Genomic DNA, 23,041 nt, shown 5'->3' with positions numbered 1-23,041 from the left:
ATCAGTTTCTTTACATTTTGTAAATTTTAAGTGTAACATTAAAATTATACATAATTAATAATGCTTTATTTCGGAAGTCATCGTTAAAATTCAAAGCGATGCAACGAGGCTGAGAGTCGGTTGTTGTTTTGCAAGTCAGATCTGAAGTTACTCTTGGAGGTCAAAGAGATCAGTGAAGTCTGTCCGTGTTTTGTTTTCATGACGAGTGTGCAGTTTGGATATCAATTAATGTGAATAAATTTTGTGAAGCATGAAAATTTTCCATTCATTCATCAATGGACCTGGCAGAATTAATTTAAGTAACATTCAACATGAATCCTAACAGTCTTAAGAGGAAACAATTTACTTAGCATGTCACAGTTCGGTTTGCAGAAAGGTTGATTTACTGAAATGCCATTTATACTTTCACCCATCATCAAATTGTGAAAGTTTTAAATGATAATATATCAGCAGTTGGTGTTTTTTGAGATCTCTCCAAGGCCTTCGGATGTGAGGATCATGATATTCTCTTAGAGAAAATCAAGTTCTATGGAATAGATGGCTTTAGACATAGCTGCTTAGAATCATACTTGACAAACATAATGTGAAAGGTTGTGCTGAATAATTCAGACAATTCCCAAAGTGCAGAAAATTTTAGTGATAGGTGCTTTAAAAAAATTAAAAAATAAAAAAAGCACACAGGGGATCCCACAGGGTTCAGTTTTGGATCCACTCCTACTCCTTATACATGTGAATGACCTTCTATTTAACATTCAAAAAGCATAGGGTAACGTCGGCTAAAAGTACTCGTCTGTTAACAGTTCACAGTGACATTTTCTCTACATTGGCAGTACTGAATGAAAACAGAAAACTACATTCAGCTGTTGTCTCTACAGCGACACCATCATATGTAAACTTGAAGAGCTCTAGCAAATTTATTGATTATAGCTGCTAAATATAAGTTGTTGTTTCAAATTATGTAATTTTTTAGTTGTATGTCATAAGCAATAATCACTGTCAAGGGGTGCACTATAAAATAAAAATATTTACCAGAAGAATTACTGTTCAGTGAGGAATAAATCACAGCATGACAAACAGTGGAAATAAAAAAATAATTGTGTTTTGTTGTAATGCTGTTTCTTTTATTTAAGACAAGTTTTATTTCCGAATATGCAGGAACCAGAAAATAGGAAAATACAAGAGAAAAACAGAAATGAGGCTCACTTTTATGGTCTATAACTGAAGAGACAAGAAATATAACTGTCAATGGGGAAAGTAAAGGAAACATTGCCAAGTCCTTGGGAATGAATGACTGTATGCTAAGGAAATGACTTGAAGCAGTAAGTATTTCCTTATTACTATTGTAATTATTATTGTTGTTTACCCACAATGTGGTCTTTTATTCTGGTGGCCTTTAGGTGCGATGCAACGCACCTAAGTCTAAATAGATTATCTTTGCAGGGCTACATCCCCACATCACTAGCCAGATTCGTGATGACATTCAATTCAGTCATGGAGAAAAAATTTGCAGATCATTGCTGGGACCCGGATGCCCAATTTTATGGTCTGACCAGAAGACACATGATGAGGTTGGCCTTCGGTTTTAATCTTGATCACAGGGTTTAACCGAAATACAAAATTGGCAAGAAAGGATTGGTTGACTGACTCTAGTAAAGAGACTGGGATTATATCTGCCTATTCCTGCACTGTGGAGCTTAGGGGTGAATTGCGGGTTTCACAAGACCCTAGTAGATTGATTTTTCAATAATTTGAAGTAATTCTACAATGAGAAGAAGTTTCAGAGCGCGACGAGAGGTAGTCGAAACCCTGGTGGAGAATGTAATTCAATTGCTCCAGTCCTGGGTGGTACTGAGCTAAGAGGGGAATGGAATGCTCCACTGTGACCAGACGGTGGGACTTTGGCAGGTGGTGAGTGACTGGAAAGATAAGGCATGGGAGATTTGTTTATGTACAAGATTGGGAGGATATTTACCGTCTGTGAAGGCTTCAGTGAGATCCGCAGTATATTTCGATAGGGACCGCTCATCACTGCAAGTGCGATGACCACAGGTGCCTAGGCTGTATGGCAGAGACTTCTCAGTATGGAACAGGTGGCAGCTGATGAAGTGGAGGTATTGCAGGTGGTTAGTAGGTTTGATATGGACGGAGGTACTGATGTATCCATCTTTGAGGTGGAGGTCAACATCTAGGAAGGTGGATTGTTGGGTTGAGTAGGACCACATGAAGCAAATGGTGGAGAAGTTGTTGAGGTTCTGGAGGAATCTAGATTGGGTGTAATCACCCTCAATCCAGATTGCGAAGATGACATCAATGGATCTGAGCCAGGTGAGGGGTTTGGATTTTGGGTGTTTATGAAGGATTCCTCTAGATGGCCAATGAATAAATTGGCATACGATGGTGCCACGTGGGTGCCCATAGCCATATCCCAGATTTGTTTGTAGGTAATGTCTTCAAAGGAGCAGTAATAAGTGAGTGAGGTTACAGTTGGTCATGGAGACTAGGAAGGAGGTTGTTGGTTTGGAATCCATAGGGCGTCTGGAAAGGTAGTGTTCAACAGCAGTAAGGCCATGGGCATTAGAAATGTTAGTGTACAGGGAGGTGGCATCAATAGTGACGAGCAGGGCACCGTGCGGTAAAGGGGCAGGAACGGTGGATAGTCTGTGGAGGGAATGGTTGGTATCTTTTATATATGAGGGTAGATTCCGGGTAACAGGCTGAAGGTGTTGATGTACGACAGCAAAAATTCTCTCAGTAGGGGTCACAGTAACTGGCCACAATGGGGCACCCGGGTGGTTGGGTTTATGGACTTTAGGAAGCATGTAGAAGGTAGGAGTGCGGGGAGTGGTAGGGGTTAGCAGAGAGATGGACTCTGGGGAGAGGTTCTGGGATGGGCCTAAGAATTTGAGGAGTGACTGGGGATCCTGCTGGATTTCAGGAATGGTGTCACTGTGGCAAGGTTTGTAAGTGGATGAATCTGAGAGCTAGTGGAGTCCTTCTGCCAGGTCATCCTTGCTGTTCAAAACAACAGTGGAGGAGCCTTTGTCTGCAGGATTATAAGGTCGTGATCAGTTTTTAGATGGTGGAGTACGGTCCTTTCTGCGGATGAAAGGTTAGTTTGCATGTTGAGGGATTTGAGAAGCTCCTGACATATTTTGCATATTTCCGATTAGTGATGTCGAACAGAATAATTTTTTGGGGTAACTCATCACTTAGAAACAAAGTATTCACACCACAAAAGCAAGCAGTAAGTATAACATATGGTGTTCCCCATGGACCTCTTTAAGGAGCTAGGAATTTAAATGTGCTGTCACAACACATACTTTTGCTGATGAAATTCATCATAAACAATGCATCACAATTTGAGAAGAACAGTGGTGTACATACCTACTACACTAGAAGGAAGAATTATCTTTATTACCCATTGGAGAGAATTTCAATATGCAGAAGTAAAATTTTTTTATCATTCATTTGCCCAATAACACAAAACATCTGAAAGGCAACCAAGCAAGTTTTAAACCTAATTTAAAATCATTTCTCCTAAACAACATCTTCTATTACACTGATGAATTTCTATTTAAAAACTGGTAGCCAGTAAAAAACACCTATTTTTGAAGTGTAGTTGTTGCTAGAGTAGGAATAAAATGATAATGTTTTCATTAATGTTAACACTTGGTAACACTAATCATATAAACATATCATGTAAATGGACCCATTCTAAATCACTCCTATGAAAGAATTGTTCAGATGATGCATGGAACATGTAACTAACTACTACTGAACTCACAAACATTGAGTTTACTGTATTTGGTATATCTACTGCACAGGTGATAGGACAATGGCTGGAAGGAGTCCTTCTGTAGTATAGTGGATACAGAGTATGCAACAAATGACAGACAGACTCAATGATGTCACCAAACCTGTGACATGGCAGGGTGAGTGCTACGTGAAATCTGGCTGCTTCCTGGCACAATCTTCCAAATTTAGTAACTCATGGACGTGAGTTTTAAGTGCACAGACTACCACTGTGGGCAACGGCCTTGCAGTAACCATTTAACATTTATGTGAGGACCATGGGCTGCGTTTGAGCTTGATTGATTTCTTTGAAGAATTTTTTATTTCCATTTCAGAAGACTGTCTACAATCTGACAGACTCACACAGTACGAAGTGTGTATTAGGCCTTTAGAGCACATTTGTGGAGATACAAGTGAAATACAAACATCTCAGAACACAACAAGTGTACAGCTGAACTAGGAGTTCAGATATCTCATTATTTATAGAAATTCATAAATGGGTGTGATAAATGTAAAGTACTTCTTGATAGCGGTCATGAGGTCACTGCAAGTGCAATAGTGACATTAACACAAATTTACTCAATGTGTACACATGGTACATGGTTTCATATTTCAAACTGATACTGAAGGATTGCATTCATTTCAAACATATCCGAGGACTCTGACAGTTTGTTCCTAAGCAGCAGAGATCATAGAAATGTACTTAAATAACATCTGGAAGAGAAAGCTCACTATATTCGCTTTTCTAAGACGGGTAGTTATCGAAAATATGTGTAACAAAGCACTTCAAAAATATGTGACATGTCGGGAAAAACTTTCACAAACAACAAGCATCCACATTCTAAACAACAGTACCTGAAAGTTACTTACATTTTCAAAAAAAATTCAAATTTCTATGTGATGATGTGTCTCTTCCTTACTACTTCTCCTTTTTAAGTGTTTGTCTTTCTGTTCCACATGATACAAAAACTGTGTTTTTCAAATCAGGTCACCTTCCAAGTGTGTATGTTTCGTGCAAGCTCACAAATGAAGCAAGTAACTGCCTTCAAGGTAATTTCTGCTGAAGAATTTTTTATAGTTGTTATTGACCCTTCTAATTTCCTCTACAGCATAATGTTATCTGCATGAAATGCACAATATATGACCAATGAGACATTTGTACCAAAATTCGTACTGGAAATTTTACATTCAACTGCTAGTACCAGCACATATGCACCAAACATTCAGGCTGTGACTTCACTTGAGGCAGTCGCAGGCCTTCTTTCACAAATGCCTCAGTCCGTCTGCTAATACTGGTATTAAAAATATTCGTATTTGTATGTTTTGTGTACATATCAGGAAGGAATCATGACACAGATTGGGTTGTGGCATCCCCTAACTATTATTCACCTCAAAATCACACAGCATACTGCATTTGATGGACCTACTTTTTGGTATCAAGACAAGGAGCTGTGTGAGTCCCTTTAACAACCATTGATCAGCATTCAGTCCATATATACGATGGCGGTGATGAGACAGGAAGTGGGAATACCTTTACTATTTATTATCACAGAAACATTTTTTTTTTTTTCATTTGGTTTATAATAACATTATCTGAGGAGATTCCAGATGGTAAGTTTCAGATGTCATCCCATGCTAAGACCATTTTGAAACGAGGGTGGTGCATTTTGAGAAGAAAGAACATGACTTGGATTTCCTGCAAACACAGCAGCTGGAAATGTGCTCCAAACTGAAAAACGCAAGGCAGTACAATTCCTGTGGGCATACTCTCAAAGCTGTGCAGATTCACTGTGAAATTCAGGTGGTATACAGGCCAAGCGGAATGTCACCTCTGGGCATAGCGAAACAGTTCAACAATTTGACCAACGTCACACAGACGTGGGTAATGCTGATCCATAAACACTGATCACAGACATCTCCAGGCAACTGGAGAACTGATTCGTAGAGAGTGGAGATTTTTCAGCAGTGACATTGTTCACACAACATTTCTCGAATGACTCAGTAATCGAGAAGGAGATTTTTATAATCAAGGAATTGAACAATCAATAGAAAATTCGAACTGCTGTTTTGAGAGACTTGTTGATTATGTTGAAAAATAGTGCCATGTATGTGACTCATTTTGAAGTGTAGTGTAGCATTCCAGAAAAGTTAACTGGCCTGTTTAAATAATGTGTAGCTTACCTTTTGAAGTACTTTCATACTATACAGGAGGGGGGGGTCTCTTGACTACTATGCATGTCAAAAACATTGAGCATCTTTGCATTTCATCTACATTACATGTCCCAAGAGGTTGGATGCATAGCCCGTCCCCTTCTTACTACTCATCTTAAAACATTCAGCTTTTTCTATTTGGAATGTATGCTATGCATGTACCTCGACACAGTCTCCTCGCTGTTGCACATCTAAAAATATTTTGTGTACATATGATGAGCCTGATACATCACACAAGAGCTGAATATGATAATTAAAAAATGAATAAAGACATATAAAACAGACAATAATTTTTGCAAATCACAATAACACCTACGCTCTGGGCACACTTGAACACAAAAATAATGTCATAGCACGTGCTCAAAGCAAGAATGTAGGGAGGACAGCACTCAAATGTGAGAAATGTCACACGTGTGACAAGATATGGCAGGGTGGTTTGGTGGCTGGTGGCAGTCTGCTGCTACTACCTAGCTTCAAGTACTTAGCTCTTTTACTAGCGCTGAGTGTACATAGCATGCCACCATGACACTATTACACACAAGGTCTATTCAAAAAATTTCGGAACATTTGTAATTTCGCACAAATGGTTGTTGGATCGAAATGCGGTTGGCACCCCTGCACTTGCCTGTGTTTCACTGTTGTATGTCTGTTAGTTGTTGTTCAGTGCCGTATTGAGTAGAACATTGTGTCACACAGTTTGCGAATTTCGAGATGGCAGAGTTAGAGGAGTAACACGTCTGCATTAAATTTTGTGTGGAACTCAAGAAAACCTTTAGAGACACACCAAATGTTACAGGAAGCCTACAGATATGAGTGATTAAGCTGTACTCAGTCTTACAAATGGTGCACACAGTTTAAAATGGTCAGACGGAAGTTAAAGATGACCCTCGTTTGTAACGCCCTCTCACAGCTATCGATGACATTCATGTCAGGAATGTCAATGAAACTGCGCATGCCAATTGACTGTCAGAGATATTTCAGATGAATGTAACATTTCAGCTGGACCATGCCATGAAATCCTGACACGGCACCTTGGAATGAATCGAGTTGCCGCCAAGTTTGTCCCACGGCTCGTAAGTCGACACCAGAAAGACCTTTGTCTAGCAGTCTGTGAAGAGCTTTCGGATCATGCAAATGGGAATGAGATGTTCCTTAAGAGAATCATGACTGGTGATGAAATGTGGGTCTATGGTTATGATGTTGAAGTCAAGGTTCAGACTTCACAATGGGTCAGGAAATGTTCTCCAAGACCGAAAAAAGCTCGTCGGGTCAGGTCAAATGTCAAAGCCATACTGGTAGTTTTCTTTGACTTTGAAGGATTAGTTCATCATGAATTCGTGCCAAAGTGACAAATTGTTAATCAATGCTACTGCTGGGATATGTTGCGACGCCTGTGTGAAAATGTGAGAAGGAAATGGCCTGAAATGTGGTGAGACAATTCATGGCTCTTACATGACGATAATGCATGCACACCTTCATCCCTTTTGGTGCCTGACTATAGACCTGGCTCCAGAAGACTCGTTTTTTGTTTCCAAAGTTGAACACCCCATTGAAAGGACAAAGATTTGCCACAACAGACGAGATAAAAGAAAATTTGCAGATGGTGCTTTGTGCAATCCAGCAAGAGGTGTACCTAGACTGCTACAAGAAGTGGAAACTGCATTCTGAGTGGTGTATCAATTGTGGAGATCATGCGCAGTAAGTAAAAGGTAAAAGCAGAAAAATTTTGTGAATGTGGTTCCGGAATTTTTTGAGCAGACCTCATAGATAATGGCCATATATCTGATAAACAAGAATGTTACAGCCTAACGACACACACTTTTCCTCTACAGCGGTGGCATATACACTCCTGGAAATGGAAAAAAGAACACATTGACACCGGTGTGTCAGACCCACCATACTTGCTCCGGACACTGCGAGAGGGCTGTACAAGCAATGATCACACGCACGGCACAGCGGACACACCAGGAACCGCGGTGTTGGCCGTCGAATGGCTCTAGCTGCGCAGCATTTGTGCACCGCCGCCGTCAGTGTCAGCCAGTTTGCCGTGGCATACGGAGCTCCATCGCAGTCTTTAACACTGGTAGCATGCCGCGACAGTGTGGACGTGAACCGTATGTGCAGTTGACGGACTTTGAGCGAGGGCGTATAGTGGGCATGCGGGAGGCCGGGTGGACGTACCGCCGAATTGCTCAACACGTGGGGCGTGAGGTCTCCACAGTACATCGATGTTGTCGCCAGTGGTCGGCGGAAGGTGCACGTGCCCGTCGACCTGGGACCGGACCGCAGCGACGCACGGATGCACGCCAAGACCGTAGGATCCTACGCAGTGCCGTAGGGGACCGCACCGCCACTTCCCAGCAAATTAGGGACACTGTTGCTCCTGGGGTATCGGCGAGGACCATTCGCAACCGTCTCCATGAAGCTGGGCTACGGTCCCGCACACCCTTAGGCCGTCTTCCGCTCACGCCCCAACATCGTGCAGCCCGCCTCCAGTGGTGTCGCGACAGGCGTGAATGGAGGGACGAATGGAGACGTGTCGTCTTCAGCGATGAGAGTCGCTTCTGCCTCGGTGCCAATGATGGTCGTATGCGTGTTTGGCGTCGTGCAGGTGAGCGCCACAATCAGGACTGCATACGACCGAGGCACACAGGGCCAACACCCGGCATCATGGTGTGGGGAGCGATCTCCTACACTGGCCGTACACCACTGGTGATCGTCGAGGGGACACTGAATAGTGCACGGTACATCCAAACCGTCATCGAACCCATCGTTCTACCATTCCTAGACCGGCAAGGGAACTTGCTGTTCCAACAGGAAAATGCACGTCCGCATGTATCCCGTGCCACCCAACGTGCTCTAGAAGGTGTAAGTCAACTACCCTGGCCAGCAAGATCTCCGGATCTGTCCCCCATTGAGCATGTTTGGGACTGGATGAAGCGTCGTCTCACGCGGTCTGCACGTCCAGCACGAACGCTGGTCCAACTGAGGCGCCAGGTGGAAATGGCATGGCAAGCCGTTCCACAGGACTACATCCAGCATCTCTACGATCGTCTCCATGGGAGAATAGCAGCCTGCATTGCTGCGAAAGGTGGATATACACTGTACTAGTGCCGACATTGTGCATGCTCTGTTGCCTGTGTCTATGTGCCTGTGGTTCTGTCAGTGTGATCATGTGATGTATCTGACCCCAGGAATGTGTCAATAAAGTTTCCCCTTCCTGGGACAATGAATTCACGGTGTTCTTATTTCAATTTCCAGGAGTGTACATTCCAATCCAGGTGGAGGTCCAAATTTTGAACTCTTTCCTAACTTATTGTTCCATGTATGCTCTTATTGGATTTCATAATGAAATGTGAGATGCACACCCATTGCCATATATGAACCAACCTCCAATAACATATAAAACATGAAATTCGAGACATGCATTCCGCACTGAAAAATGATCCACCTAGTATCATGTACAACATAATAAGTGCCGTAAGTGTTTTTTCAATACACTGTACTCTAAGATGTAGATAGGACTAAGACGTAGATAGAGTAGAATGTGTGTCTTGTGATATTTCTTGTGCTTGGGGTTGATAAAAATAAATTCTGAGCCCCCATGCAATCATACCACAAATCCACCATCATCATGTTATGAATTTGAATATCTCCAGTCAAGCTGCTAGTTTCAGGTCCCTGCTATCACATTTTTCTAACTATGTGCCATATAATGACTGATAAGTCAATACATGTCTTCATAGCACAATGTTTATTACACAAAATTTCACTGTAGCAAGCGACATTGGCTATGATTTTGCACTGTTGTCAACTTATATTTGTGTTGCGAATTTACATGACCTGCCAAACATCAACTCACTGTGAACTGCTTTTTGGTGTTTCTCTAAAATCTTTTTGTAGACATCGCTCTCCCTACCAGTTTAAGGGATGTGAGACTTTAATAATAGAATTAAACAGCCTGAAGAATAGAACTGTTTTAATTTGTATTAGTATTAATTTAAAATATTTTTTCTTTGCATATTAACTTGTATATTTATGTGGTATCATCCATAGTTATAGACTGTTATTCCCACAAATGTGTCTGCCTGCGATTTGGCTGAATAAAATGATGAAATTTTGATGAAATTTGAAATAACCATGAACTTATGTGTAAAGTGTCTTCTCGTAAAAGAATTTTCATGCTGATTACAAAACTGGTCTTAGATTTTGGGAGTTGGTAATATTTCCAAGATTCGGAATAATTTGGTATTATGTGTTACAAGATCATTGCAAAATAATGACAATTATTGTTGTCTTAGAAACGGTAACGAATTAAAAAATTCTGAAATATGTAAATGGGAGATAAGTTCATATACAAACATTACACATAGGGAGATGGATGAATGCACACACCGCCATAAAGATATGTCATGGGAGAAAAGATGAAAAAAGGTGTTTTACTGTCAATTGCAACAGTACAAACAGTACATAACAAACTATGCACATTTCATGACATCAAGAGTCTGCACAAGAATCCACTGTAAGGTGACATGATGCTAGATGGCAGTCCTTTCTAGGAGCACGATGTGTGAAGAGAGACCAGAGCAGCATTTCAGGATGGCTGTTGCTTTCTATACAGCGACGTCAACAGTGCTCTTATGTAAAGATTGCGCTCTTTGATGGATTCATTTGGAGACTATTTTGACGCACTCTGAGATGTCACAGGTCAGTGTTCCTGGCCTCTACTATTGTATACTGTTGCTACTGACAGTAAAACACGTTTAAAATGACAAAATTTGTTTTGTCTTTTCTCTCATGCTATATATTTATGATGATGTGTGTGTTCATCCATCTCCCTACACGTAATGTTTAGCTATGAACTAACATTCCATTTGCATATTTTAGAATTTTTTAAGCCATTACCATTTTCAAGTCCGCCCCTGATAGCTGAGTGGTCAGCGCGACGGAATGTCATACCTAACGGCCTGGGTTCGATTCCCGACTGGATCGGAGATTTTCTCCGCTCAGCGGCTGGGTGGTGTGTTGTCCTAATCACCATAATTTCATCCCCATCGACACACAAGTCGCCGAAGTGGCGTCAACTCAAAAGACTTGCACCAGGCGAACGGTCTACACGACGGGAGGTCCTAGCCACATGGCATTTCGATTTACCATTTTCAAGACAAAAAATACTTGCCATGACTTCTGCAATTTCCCTCATATAGTTCAGTAATATTTCAGTGATATGTTTGGGTTACAGCTGTATGCGTGAAACAGTATCCTTTTGTCCTCTGGCAGAGTGGTTCTAGGCACTTCAGTGTGGAACCGCGCGACCGCTACAGTCGCAGGTTCGAATCCTGCTTCGGGCTTGGATGTCTGTGACATCCTTAGGTTAGTTAGATTTAAGTAGTTCTAAGTTCTAGGGGACTGATGACCTCAGATGTTAAGGCCCATAGTGCTCAGAGCCATTTGAACCTTTTGTCCTCCAGCATCTGCTGCCAAATGTTACTTTGAAAAACAGTGATTTAATTGAATTTTAATATTTCCAAACACTTTCCTTAGCTAATAATGTGATACAAATTTTGGAATTAGCTGAATGAGTACGTCCCCCTGAGAATCCCATTATCATAGTTCCACAATTCATGGTAGCAAATTATGGGGTAGCCTTTTAAAGAGCTTTCAACTTCTGAAATATGGATTTCTTACACGAATCCTAAAATACACAGACCTTAAAAAATAGCAACACCAAGAGAAAGTAGTGCAAGATAAACAAATGCATCTGAAAGATGAGGTTTATTCAAATTTCACACTAGCCGCACAAGAGTGGCACAAGTACGTCAGACAAGAATGCCTTTGCGCAACAAAGATGCCACTATGAACTTGTCACGGAGTTTCGACGTGGTCGTGTAACATGGCTAGGTGGAGCTGGATGTTCCATCTGTGAGGCTGCAGAAAGACTTGGGAGGAATGTAGCCATTGTACACGGTTCCTGGCAGTAGCAGCCACAGCTACATATAGTCACAAGAAGATTGGGCTCCAGATGGCCGTGTAGCACTACTATGCAGCGTATGGTTCAAATGGCTCTGAGCACTATGGGACTTAACATCTGAGGTCATCAGTCCCCTAGAACTTAGAACTACTTAAACCTAACTAACCTAAGGACATCACACACATCCATGCCCGATGCAGGATGCGAACCTGCGACCGTAGCGGTCGCGCGATTCCAGACTGAAGTGCCTAGAACCGCTCGGCCACAGCGGCCGGCCTTAAAGGACAGCTCCAAATAATATGCCCTGTGCTGTGCATTCCACTGGCCCCAAAACACTACCATTTGCGACTTCACTGGTGCCAAGGGAGAGCTTATTGGAGGGCACGGTGGAGATCTGTTGTGTTTTCTGATGAAAGCTGGTTCTGTCATGTCAGTAACGGCCGTGTATTGATTAGGGACAAGGCCAGTTGATATCCTATGACCAATCTGTCTGCATGCTATACACCATGGAACAATACCTGGAGTTATGATCTGTAGTGTGATTTTGTATGACAGCCGATGCACACTGACTGAAAATTTGTACGAGGGCCTTTTTTTTTTCAACCTCTGATAGGCTACATATAAAAGACAAGTTCATAGAAAACAATAATTTTATTACTAAAACTTTTGTACACTTACGGTTACTTTTCAAAAGTATCACCGAAAAGATTGAGACATTTATCGTACCTGTAGACAAGTTTGCAATACCTTCTTCAAAAAACGTTCACACCACTGACTGCAAATGAGCATTGACGTTGTTTTGAAGATTTTCGTTGGTTTAAAAGTGCTGCCTTCCTAGCCACGTCTTCAGTAGCATTCCTCTTCGTTTGGTTTGAATGATTCACGGTGAATGATGACAGCCAAAACAGTTGCAGGATAAAGATTTACTAAGATTCTTGACCACAGTTTCGGTATATCTAAATATACCTTCATCAGAAGTAAAATACCTTCTGATGAAGGTATATTTTGATATACCGAAACCATGGTCAAGAATTTTAATAAATCTTTATCCTGCAACTGTTTTGGCTGTCATCATTTACCATGAGGAATTTCAACAGTTGCTGTTTCAGCCATGTTTAAAATCGTGGTTCCAATGACCAAATCTACTGTCTGCCCCCAGTAGCTGAGTGACCAGTGCGACAGATTGTCAATCCTAAGGGCGCGGGTTTGATTCCTGGCTGGGCCGGAGATTTCCTCCGCTCAGGGACTGAGTGTTGTGTTGTCCTAATCATCACCATTTCACCCCCATCGACGCACAAGTCGCCGAAGTGGCGTCACATCGAAAGACTTGCACCCGGCGAATGGTCTGCCCGACGGGAGGCCCTAGTCACACGACATTTACATTTTATTTACCAAATTTGCATTTGACTTCAGGAATTGTGTTGACGCATGACAACGCTCGTCCACGCACAGCTAGCACAACCCAAAGTCTCCTTGAACAATTTCAGTGGGACATTTTCGATGATCAGCCGTACAGTCCTGATCTGGCACCCACCGAATTTCAGCCAATGTGAGTTTATTTTCCAGCTTGGTATACCTCAAGTACCCTATCCCAAAATGTCTGTCTCAGCTTTACCTACATCACTGTGATACATGTAAACAATAATGTTTACACCTGATACAGGCTTTTTCCTTTTTTCCGCAAGAGGGTACGAAAATGTAGGACATAGAGAATGCTAATCTGAAAAATTTAAGACAGGGAACCTGGGTTCAGGGAAGTCAGCTTAAGGAGATATGGAAGAAACTTGTCTACCGCTCTGTGTAGTATTACTGTTTTCCAGCTTCTTTACAACCAGCATGCACACAATTTTACACATACTATGCTGTTTATTCGTTTCTAGCATTTGTAGACTTAGAGAAAGTTTTTGACAGTGTTGCCTGGAATTCTCTCTTACAAATTCTGAAGGTGGCAGGGGTAAAATACAGGGAGCGAAAGGCTGTTTACAATTTTTACAAAAACCAGATGGCAGTTATAAGAGTTGAGGGGCATGAAAGGGAAGCAGTGGTTGGGAAAGGAGTGAGACAGGGTTGTAGCCTCTCCCCGATGTTATTCAATCTGTATATTGAGCAAGCAGTGAAGGAAACAAAAGAAAAATTCGGAGTAGGTATTAAAATCCATGGAGTAGAAATAAAAACTTTGCGGTTCGCCGATGACATTGTAATTCTGTCAGAGACAGCAAATGACTTGGAAGAGCAGTTTAACGGAATGGACAGTGTCATGAAAGGAGGATATAAGATGAACATCAACAAAAGCAAAAGGAGGATAATGGAATGTAGTCGAGTTAACTCGGGTGCTGCTGAGGGAATTAGATTAGGAAATGAGACACTTAAAGAAGTAAATGAGTTTTGCTATTTGGGGAACAAAATAACTGATGATGGTCGAAGTAGAGCGGATATAAAATATAGACTGGCAATGGCCAGGAAAGCGTTTCTGAGGAAGAAAAATTTGTTAACATCGAGTATAGATTTAAATGTCAGGAAGTCATTTCTGAAAGTATTTGTATGGAGTGTAGCCATGTATGGAAGTGAAACATGGATGATGAATAGTTTGGACTAGAAGAGAATAGAAGCTTTCGAAATGTGGTGCTACAGAGGAATGCTGAAGATTAAGTGGATAGATCACGTAACTAATGAGGAGGTACTGCATAGGTTTGGGGAGAAGAGAAATTTGTGGCACAACTTGCCTAGAAGAAGGGATCGGTTGGTAGGACATGTTCTGAGGCATCAAGGGATCATCAATTTAGTATTGGAGGGGAGCGTGGAGGGTAAAAATTGTAGAGGTAGACCAAGATATGAATACACTAAGCAGATTCAGGATGTAGGTTGCAGTAGGTACTGGGAGATGCAGAAGCTTGCGTAGGATAGAGTAGCATGGAGAGCTGCATCAAACCAATCTCAGGACTGTAGACCACAACAACCACAACAAACATTGCAAAACGTGTCCACAGGTGCGATAAATGTCTCAATCGTTTCGGTGATTATGTTGAAAAGTAACCATATGTGTATAAAACTTTTGGTAGTAAAATGATTGTTTTCTACGAACTTGTCCTTTATTTATAGCCTATCAGGGTTGGAAAAAAAAACTGCCCAAGTACATCAGTCTGCTGATTCGACCAGCTGTGTTGCTATTCATGAACAGCATTCCACAGGGTGTTTTCCAAGAGAACAACACTTGCCCAGATACTGCTGTTGTAACCCACCGTCCTCTACAGAGTGTCGAGGTGTTGCCTTGGCGTGCTCGATCACCAGATCTGTCTCTCCAATTGAGCATATGTGGGACATCATCAGGTGACAACTCCAGCATCATCCACAAATAGCACTTCGAGGGGCGTTTGAAAAGTCCGTGTAAAGTCCGAGAGATGGCACCACCGGCGCGTATCGAAGTCATGTTTAGCTAGTAGCATCTTTGGAGAGAACGCACACCAAGTTTCAGCCATATTGGTCTATTTCTTCGTGTTAGGCATTCGTGTGAATCAAAGATGTCTAGTGATTGTCATAAATGGACGAAAAAGAATTTCGTGTGGTGATTAAACATTACTCTATCAAGCGCAAAACGCCTCAGGTGACTAAAGAGAAGCTTGATAAACATTATGGTGACCCTGCACCTTCGATTATAATGGTTTATAAGTGGTTTGAAAATTTTCGGAGTGGCCATATGGGCACAAGTGATGTTGAACGTTCTGGACGCCCTGTGGAGGTTACGACTCCAGAAATCATTGATAAAATCCATGACATGGTGATGGATGACGGAAGAGGTAAGGTGCGTGAGATTGCTAGTGCTGTGGGAATCTAGAATGAAAGGGTACATAACATTTTGCATAAACATTTGGACGTGAGAAAGCTATCCGCAAGATGGGTTCCGCGATTGCTCACGCTTGACCAAAAACGGAATAGTTTTTGCAGCTTTTCAGGAAGAATCCGCAGGACTTTAAGCGTCGTTTCGCCACTGTGGATGAAACATGGATTACATTACTATACTCCTGAGACCAAAGAAAAATCTAAACAATGGGTTACCAAGGGAGAATTTGCACGAAAAAAGGCGAAGACCATTCCTTCGGCCAGAAAGTTTATGGCGACTGCCTTTTGGGATTAACAAGGGATAATCCTCATCGACTATCTGGAAAAGGGTAAAACTATTATAGGTGCCTGGTATTCATCGTTATTGGACCGTTTGAAAACCGAGCTGCAAGGAAAACGCCGGCGATTGGACCGCAAAAAAGTCCTTTTCCATCACGACAATGCACCAGCACACACCTCAGCAGTTGAGGTCGCAAACGTAATGGAAATAGGATTCCAACTCGTTTCACATCCCCCCTATTCACCATACATGGCTCCCTCGGACTACTATTTGTTCCCCAATTTCAAGAAATGGCTGGCGGGACAAAAAATTTATTCAAACGAAAAGGTGATTGCAGCAACTAATAGTTATTTTGCGGACTTGGATAATTCCTATTATTCGGAAGGGATCAACAAATTAGAACAGCGTTGGATGAAGTGTATAAGTCTAAAAGGAGACTATGTCGAAAAATAAAAAAGGTTTATCCCTAACACTAAATAGTTTTTATTCTCGCACAGGCATTCCAAACGCCCCTCGTAAGTGTCCCTGTATTGACCCACCACGTGCAACAGCCATGGAAATCCACCCCACAAACCGACATCCGGAACCTGTGCAATACAACGCATCCACGTTTGCTTGCTTACATTTAACATTCTGGCGGTTGCACCAGTTATTAATTTACCAGCTATTATCATTTCCAATGGCTTATATCATCTTTACATTATCTGCGATCTTGCAATGTTAATGACAAAAATATGTTACTTAGACCGATGTATTCTTGAAATTACATTATTCACCTTCATTATTTTTCGTGTTCCGTGAGTGTACTATTTCAGAAGGATCGTATTTTATCTATGGAACCAACAATCGGCAATGTTACGCTGATGTTATAAATACGTCTTATGTTTGGTTGGTTGGTGTGGTCTTCAGTCCTGAGACTGGTTTGATGCAGCTCTCCATGCTACTCTATCATGTGCAAGCTTCTTCATCTCCCAGTACCTACTGCAACCTACATCCTTCTGAATCTGCTTAGTGAATTCATCTCTCGGTCTCCCTCTACAACGTTTACCCTCCACGCTGCCCTCCAATACTAAATTGGTGATCCCTCGATGCCTCAGAACATGAACTACCAACAGATCCCTTCTTCTAGTCAAGTTGTGCCACAAATTTCTCTTCTCCACAATCCTATTCAATACCTCCTCATTAGTTATGTGATCTACCCGTCTAATCTTCAGCATTCCTCGGTAGCACCACATTTGGAAAGCTTCTAGTCTCTTCTTGTCCAAATTAGTTATCGTCCATGTTTCACTTCCAAACATGGCTACACTCCATACAAATACTTTCAGAAATGACTTCCTGACGCTTAAATCTATACTCGCTGTTAACAAATTTCTCTTCTTCAGAAACGCTTTCCTTGCCATTGCCAGCCTACATTTTATATCCTCTCTACTTCGACCATCATCAGTTATTTTGCTCCCCAAATAGCGAAACTTCTTTACTACTTTAAGCATCTCATTTCCTAATCTAATTTCCTCAGCATCACCCGACATAATTCGACTACATTCCATTATCCTCGTTTTGCTTTTGTTGATGTTCATCTAATATCCTTCTTCCAAGACACTTTCCATTCCGTTCAACTGCTCTTCCAAGTCCTTTGCTGTCTCTGGCAGAATTACAATGTCATCGGCAAACCTCAAAGGTTTAATTACTTCTCCATGGATTTTAATTTCTACTCCATTTTTTTCTTTTGTTTCCTTTACTGCTTGTTCAATATATAGATTGAATAACATCGGAGACAGGGTACAACCCTGTCTCACTCCCTTCCCAACCACTGCTTCCCTTTCATGCCCCTCTTACAACTGCCATCTGGTATCTGTACAAATTGTAAATAGCCTTTCGCTCCCTGTATTTTACCCCTGCCACATTTAGAATTTGAAAGAGAGTATTCCAGTCAACATTGTCAAAAGCTTTCTCTAAGTCTACAAATGCTAGAAACGTAGGTTTGCCTTTCCTTAATCTATTTTCGAAGATAAGTCGTAGGGTCAATATTGCCTCACGTGTTCCAACATTTCTATGGAATCCAAACTGATCTTCCCCAAGGTCCGCTTCTACCAGTTTTTCCGTTCGTCTGTAAAGAATTCGTGTTAGTGTTTAAGACAAAAATAATGGGATTCGCTTGACATAACTTCCGTTAAGGGACAAGGACTTTGTTGCTACATGTTGTGACTGAATTCGCTTCAATAATTGATTATAAAATTATTTCACTGACAGTAGCTTCGGACACAGTTCGGTCGGTAGTTACCTGGCGCGGCGGCCGGGTCGAGCTCCTCGAGCAGCAGCCAGTAGCGCGAGGCGGTGCGCTTGTTGTCGACGACGCCCTCGCCCATGCCGCGCGAGTCGTCGTACAGCGTGCGCCGGTCCAGCATCACCTCCAGCCAGCCGGGCTGCCAGCCGGCCGCGCCCTGGGCCCGGTTCACCAGCAGCGTCAGCCGCCGCCCCGAGTCCTGCACCAGCGCCGCCGTCGTGGCCGGGAAGTAGTTGCCCTCGATGCCCACGCGCTCCACCTGGCACCGCAGAGGACACACCGGTCACAGCCGAGCTAAAAGTATGCCTGGCTCTGGAACAAGCTGACGTCTTACACATGATTTCCTATCTTGTGACCGAAACTAATCCCCAGTTCTGTCCTCACAAGCCACCAAACACACTGTCCTACAATGTTATACCCTAGGCTCAAAAGTATTCCCCACTTTTGGGCTCAACCCTGCTTCTTGTGGTACTACAAACACACAATGTCCCACAAGGTTTCGTTTTTTGACCAGCACTAATTCTCAGCTGTCCTCAGGAATTTCCCATTCTCGGCTATGAACACACTGTCCTACAAGGGTTAATCCTTGGACCAAATCTACTACTGCTTATGACCTCATAACTCCTTGTTGTGGTCCTTCAAAACACCGTGTTCCACAATGTTCCATTCTAGAATAAAAAATATGAAGTTGTATTCAAAAGTTTTCAGAATATGAATTGACCTCTTTTACATCAGTGCCATAATTGTCTGTGAAATAAGTGGTTCAATTAGTTCTGGTGAACCGGAAAGTAGTTGCTCACGATGCCCACGCACTCCACCTCCCCACCACAGAGGAAACACCTGTCACAGTCGAGCTGAAAGTATGTCTGGCTCTTGAACAAACTGACATCTTACACATGAGGTTCTATCTTGTTACCGAAACTAATCCCCAGCTCCCTCCTCACAGGTCACCAAACATACTGTCCTACAATATTTGGCTCTAGGCTCGAAACCATTCCCCACTTCTGGGCTCAATCCTGCTTCTTGTGGTATTACAAACACACAATGTCCCACAAGGTTTAGTTCTTGGACCCGCACAAATTCTCAGCTGTCCTCAGGGATTTCTCTTTACCCTGTTCTACAAGGTTCGACCCTTGGACCAATACTACTACCACTTATGACCTCATGACTCCTTTTTGTGGTGCTTCAAAGACACCGTGTCCCACAATGTTCCACTCTAGAACCAAAAATATGAGGTTGTATTCAAAAGTTTTCAAAACATTAATAAACTCCTCTTGCATCAGGGCCATAATTGGCTGTGAAATGAGTGGTTCGATTAGTACTGGTGAATTGGGAAGTAGTTGCCCTCGATGCCCACGCACTCCACCTGGCCACCACAGAGGACACACCTGTCACAGTCGAGCTAAGAGTAGCCTGGCTCTGGAACACGTTGGCCTCTTACACGTGAGGCTCTATCTTGTGACCGAAACTAATTCCCAGCTCCGTCCTCACAGGTCACCAAAAACACTGTCCTACAACGTTTGGCCCTAGGCTCGAAACCATTCCTCACTTCTGGGCTCAATCCTGCTTCTTGTGGTATTACAAACACACAATGTCCCACAAAGTTTCGTTTTTGAACCAGCACTAATTCTCAGCTCTCCTCGGGGATTTCTCTTCCAACGCTACGAACACACTGTCCTACGAGTTTCCAAAAATCTTCAAATGGTTGTGAAATCTTATGGCACTTAACTGCTAAGGTCATCAGTCCCTAACCATACACACTACTTAACCTAAATTATCCTAAGGACAAACACACACATCCATGCCTGAGGGAGGACTCGAACCTCTGCCAGGACCAGCCGCACAGTCCATGACTGCAGCGCCTTAGACCACTCAGCTAATCTTCCGCGACCTACGAGGTTCGACCCTTGGACCAAAACCACTACTGCTTATGACCTCATGAGTCCTTTTTGTGGTACTTCAAAGAGACCGTGTCCCACAATGTTCCATTCTAGAACCAAAAATATGAGGTTGTATTCAAAAGTTTCCAGAAATAAATTAACCTCTTTTGCATCAGTTCGATTAGTGCTGGTGAACCAGGAAGTAGTTGCCGTCGATGTCCACGCTAAAACTATGCCTGGTTCTGGAACAAGATGGCGTCTTACACATGAGGTTCTATCTTGTGACCGAAACTAATTCCCAGCTCCGGCTTCACAGGTCACCAAACACACTGTCCCATAATGTTTGGCCCTATGCTCGAAACCGTTCCCCACTTCTGGGCTCAATCCTGCTTCTTGTGGTATTACAAACACACTGTGTCCCACAAGGTTTCGCTTTTGGACCAGCACTAATTCTCAGCTGTCCTCAGGGATTTCTCTTCCATGGCTACGAACACACTGTCCTATGAGGTTCGAAAAATCTTCAAATGTGTGTGAAATCTTATGGCACTTAACTGCTAAGGTCATCAGTCCCTAAGCTTACACACTACTTAACCTAAATTATCCTAAGGACAAACACACACATCCATGCCCGAGGGAGGACTTGAACCTCTGCCGGCAGCAGCCACACAGTCCATGACTGCAGCGCCTTAGACCGCTCGGCTAATCCTGCACGACCTACGAGGTTCGACCCTTGGACCAAAACCACTACTGTATGACCTCATGACTCCTTCTCGTGATGCTTCAAAGACACCGTGTTCCACAATGTTCCATTCCAGAATCAAAAATATGATGTTGTATTCAAAAGTTTTCAAAAATAAATTAACCTCTCTTGCATCAGTGCCATAATTGGCTGTGAAATGAGTGGTTCAATTGGTAATGGTGAGCATATTTAGAGTCTCATGTTTCAATCAGTCTCCAGTTTTGCACCAGCTCGCATGAAAGAGCAGTGTATCCATAGGAAGTTTCACCCCAAATCTAGAAAAACTGCTGCAAAGACGCTGCAAATGTTGAAACAAGCTTTTTGAACCAGTACTTTGGTTGAGACATGAGCCAACAACTAGTATAAGTGTCTCAAAAAAGGGAAAAAACAACAGACAACGATGACCTTCCTGTTGGCTGTCAATTGGTATCATACTAGCAACTACTCAGGAATTGAGGGATCTGGTACTCCAAGATGGCATACAGCCAACCAAAGATCACTATAGTTATTTTGGGAATATGTCATGATAAGCTACAGTCTCCCAGAAGAGCTGAACACGAGAACAAACGCGACCAATTTATGTCAGGATAGTTGCAAGATGGTAAGAAGCAGTACTGTGTCGAAGTTAGCAAGGTACAAAAAATTGCTTCAAGATGATCCAGAGGTTTTTTCGAAATTTATCAGCGGTGGTAAATGTTGCTTTATTCCCGTGATTTTCAGACTAAACTGTAATCATCACAAGAGAAGAGTCCTTTTTCACCTCGACCAAAAAAGCTCCACAAGACGAGAGTAACATTAAGTCACTAACTTGTTTGTTTCATACTGTTCATGTTTTTTTTTTTCCTTTATTGAATTTCAATTCCCCCCGAAGGGGGCGGGCTGGCAGCAGCTTAGTATGCCGCTCTTCAGCCTACAGACTTTGTTAGATGGATGAAGAGAATAAATAATAAAAACAGGCGATAAAATTGGAGACTTAAAGAGTAACATGGCGAAAAGAAATCGTGGAACTTAAAACAAAGAACAGAGGGATGATGATGCAAAGAAAATACATACAAAGCAGACAGGTAAAACAATAGACAGACAATTAAAAAAAACCACAGCGACAGTCTGGTTTCTGTTCGCAAAAGACATAAAATTCACACCCAGTGACAGCATGGTTTCTGTTCGCAACACGAGAAAGGCGAACAACACTGAACAGTCACTGGAACACTGCACTAAAAAGTTGGCAAATGTGACATACCACAGCCGAGAGCAGGTGGGGGGAAACTGGACAGATGGTGGGAAAATAAACAAGGGGGGGAGGGAGCCGGGAAAGGAGCTGATGGAGGATGAGGACCCATAAGAGGGGTGGGGGGCGCTGGGCAGACGCGACAGGGAGTTGGGTAGGCAGAGGAGGGGAATACAAAAGGCCTGTGGGGGGGAGAAGGGAGGTAGGGAGAGGTTTAGTGGGGAGAAAACAGGACGGAAGGGGGGAAGAGGGAGCCCAGGGAAAGGACAGAGGAAAGGAGGGGGAGTGAGGATCAGAGTTGATAGGAGGGATAAATGGAGGGAGAGAGGGCATCATCCGGGAGGGGGAGTTGATGGAAGCCACCTTGGGAAAGGAGATGTAGGGTGTAGAGATGGAGGGTAGGGGGGACACAACAGTGAAGACGTGGCAGGGGGCGGGGATGGGAGAGGAGAGGAGCAACCAGGGGGTGAGGGGGTTCAAGACGGCGGGAGGTGTAGAGGATGCGCATATGTTCGAGGAATAGGAGCAGATGGGGGAAAGGAATGAGATCATAGAGGATCCATGTGGGGGACGGGAGGCGTATACGGAAGGCGAGGCGGAGTGCATGATGCTCAAGGATCTGGAGGGACTTATAGAATTTGGGGGGGCAGATATCCAGGCAGGACTGGCATAACAGAGGATGGGACGGATTAAGGATTTGTAGGTGTGGAGGATGGTAGAGGGGTGCAACCCCCATGTCCGGCCAGAGAGGAGTTTGAGGAGTCGGAGGTGGTTGTGGGCTTTGGATTGGATCGAGCGGAGATGAGGGATCCGGGTGAG

At 42.9% G+C, this 23,041-nt stretch overlaps 1 protein-coding gene across 1 annotated transcript in view; it reads right to left on the bottom strand.

The window, feature by feature from the left end:
• LOC126213468 (alpha-mannosidase 2) overlaps nucleotides 1-23,041 on the bottom strand; it is an 834,426-nt gene that overhangs the window by 37,257 nt on the left and 774,128 nt on the right. Inside the window, exon 15 of the mRNA XM_049941248.1 lies at nucleotides 18,373-18,634. Coding sequence (XP_049797205.1) covers nucleotides 18,373-18,634 — 262 coding nt within the window. The remainder of the gene's footprint in view (nucleotides 1-18,372; nucleotides 18,635-23,041) is intronic.

The sequence above is a fragment of the Schistocerca nitens genome, chromosome 11, assembly GCF_023898315.1.
Source record: "Schistocerca nitens isolate TAMUIC-IGC-003100 chromosome 11, iqSchNite1.1, whole genome shotgun sequence".
NCBI lineage: Eukaryota > Metazoa > Arthropoda > Insecta > Orthoptera > Acrididae > Schistocerca > Schistocerca nitens.
This window is presented reverse-complemented; position numbering and strand designations above follow the sequence as displayed.